The sequence below is a fragment of the Propithecus coquereli genome, unplaced genomic scaffold (genome assembly GCF_000956105.1).
Source record: "Propithecus coquereli isolate 6110/MARCELLA unplaced genomic scaffold, Pcoq_1.0 Scaffold168, whole genome shotgun sequence".
Lineage (NCBI taxonomy): Eukaryota > Metazoa > Chordata > Mammalia > Primates > Indriidae > Propithecus > Propithecus coquereli.
In genome coordinates this window covers 2,497,695-2,498,867 of record NW_012141413.1, presented here as the reverse complement: position 1 = coordinate 2,498,867, position 1,173 = coordinate 2,497,695, and the positions used below count along the sequence as shown (strand labels likewise).

General features: G+C 35.2%; 1 protein-coding gene across 1 annotated transcript in view; it reads left to right on the top strand.

The window, feature by feature from the left end:
* Nucleotides 1-1,173, top strand: part of RNF17 (ring finger protein 17) — a 69,094-nt gene that overhangs the window by 51,940 nt on the left and 15,981 nt on the right. The window contains exon 7 of the mRNA XM_012641673.1: nucleotides 98-223. Within this exon, the coding sequence (XP_012497127.1) occupies nucleotides 98-223 (126 nt within the window). The remainder of the gene's footprint in view (nucleotides 1-97; nucleotides 224-1,173) is intronic.

Genomic DNA, 1,173 nt, shown 5'->3' with positions numbered 1-1,173 from the left:
ATTGTCAGAAGCCTAATTTCATATTTGTTGACTGTAAAATTTTAGTCATCAAATAGACTTTATTTTTATAATAATCTTCTTTATTGAACTTAAATAGGAATTGCCAAAAAATCCCTGGGAGAAATTATCCATTCATCTTTATTTTGGTGGAATGTCACTTTCTTACTTTATGGCACACTATAAATATTGTACTTCTGAACATTCCGAGGAGATATTGAAAGAAGTAAGTGAACAATTTTTTCATGAAAATCTAAACTATAGAAAAATAAATTCTGGTTAAAGATGTCACATTCTGTCTTACTCCTAACATCTTAAATATGATTCTACATATTTGATCTATTAAGAGAGTGTAGAGGACTTATAAATTCTCTGTAGAGAAATACACTGTGTATCATGCTTTGTAAATGTCCTGAAAAAGACTTTAATTACATTGAGACTGAATTAACGATTCTGTACCTTCAAACCTAGTTATCTAGTGTTGTTTGAATACAGGGGTGTACATTATAAAATCTTTAATAGAATTCAATACCAGAAGAGGACTCTTTCCCCAGATGAAATGTTTTTTCCTTTTACTTGACAGAAAAGCCATATCTTATAAAATTTCTCACAGGAAACTCAGAGCCACATTTTGAGTTTAGCTTTCATAAATGGCCCATTCCAACTGCCTGGTGCTTCTGTGTTTAATATTTTTAAAAAGATAATTAGCCTGCTATGGATATGGTTTCATATTTCAAGCTGCTATAAATCTTCTATAGGAATAGGGTATGCATCATTAACATTTTATATCAAGATATTTTTACATCTAGCATTACAATTTATTTGTTAGGGTTATTTGTTTTGTTTTTTGTTTGTTTGTTTTTTAAGAGTCTTGCTCTGTTGCCTGGGCTGGAGTGCAGTGGCATCATCATAGCCCACAGCAACTTCAAACTCCTGGGCTCAAGTGATCCTCCTGCCTCAGCCTCCCAAGTAGCTGGAACTATAGGCGCATGCCACCACGTCCCACTGATTTTTCTATTTTTTGTAGAGATGGGGTCTCGCTCTTGCTCAGGCTGGTCTCAAACTCCTGGGCTCAAGTGATGCTCCTGCCTCGGCCTCCCAAAGTGCTGGGATTACAGGCGTGAGCCATTCATGCTGGGCCTTCTTGTTATGTTTTTAAATGTTCATTTTGGTGAC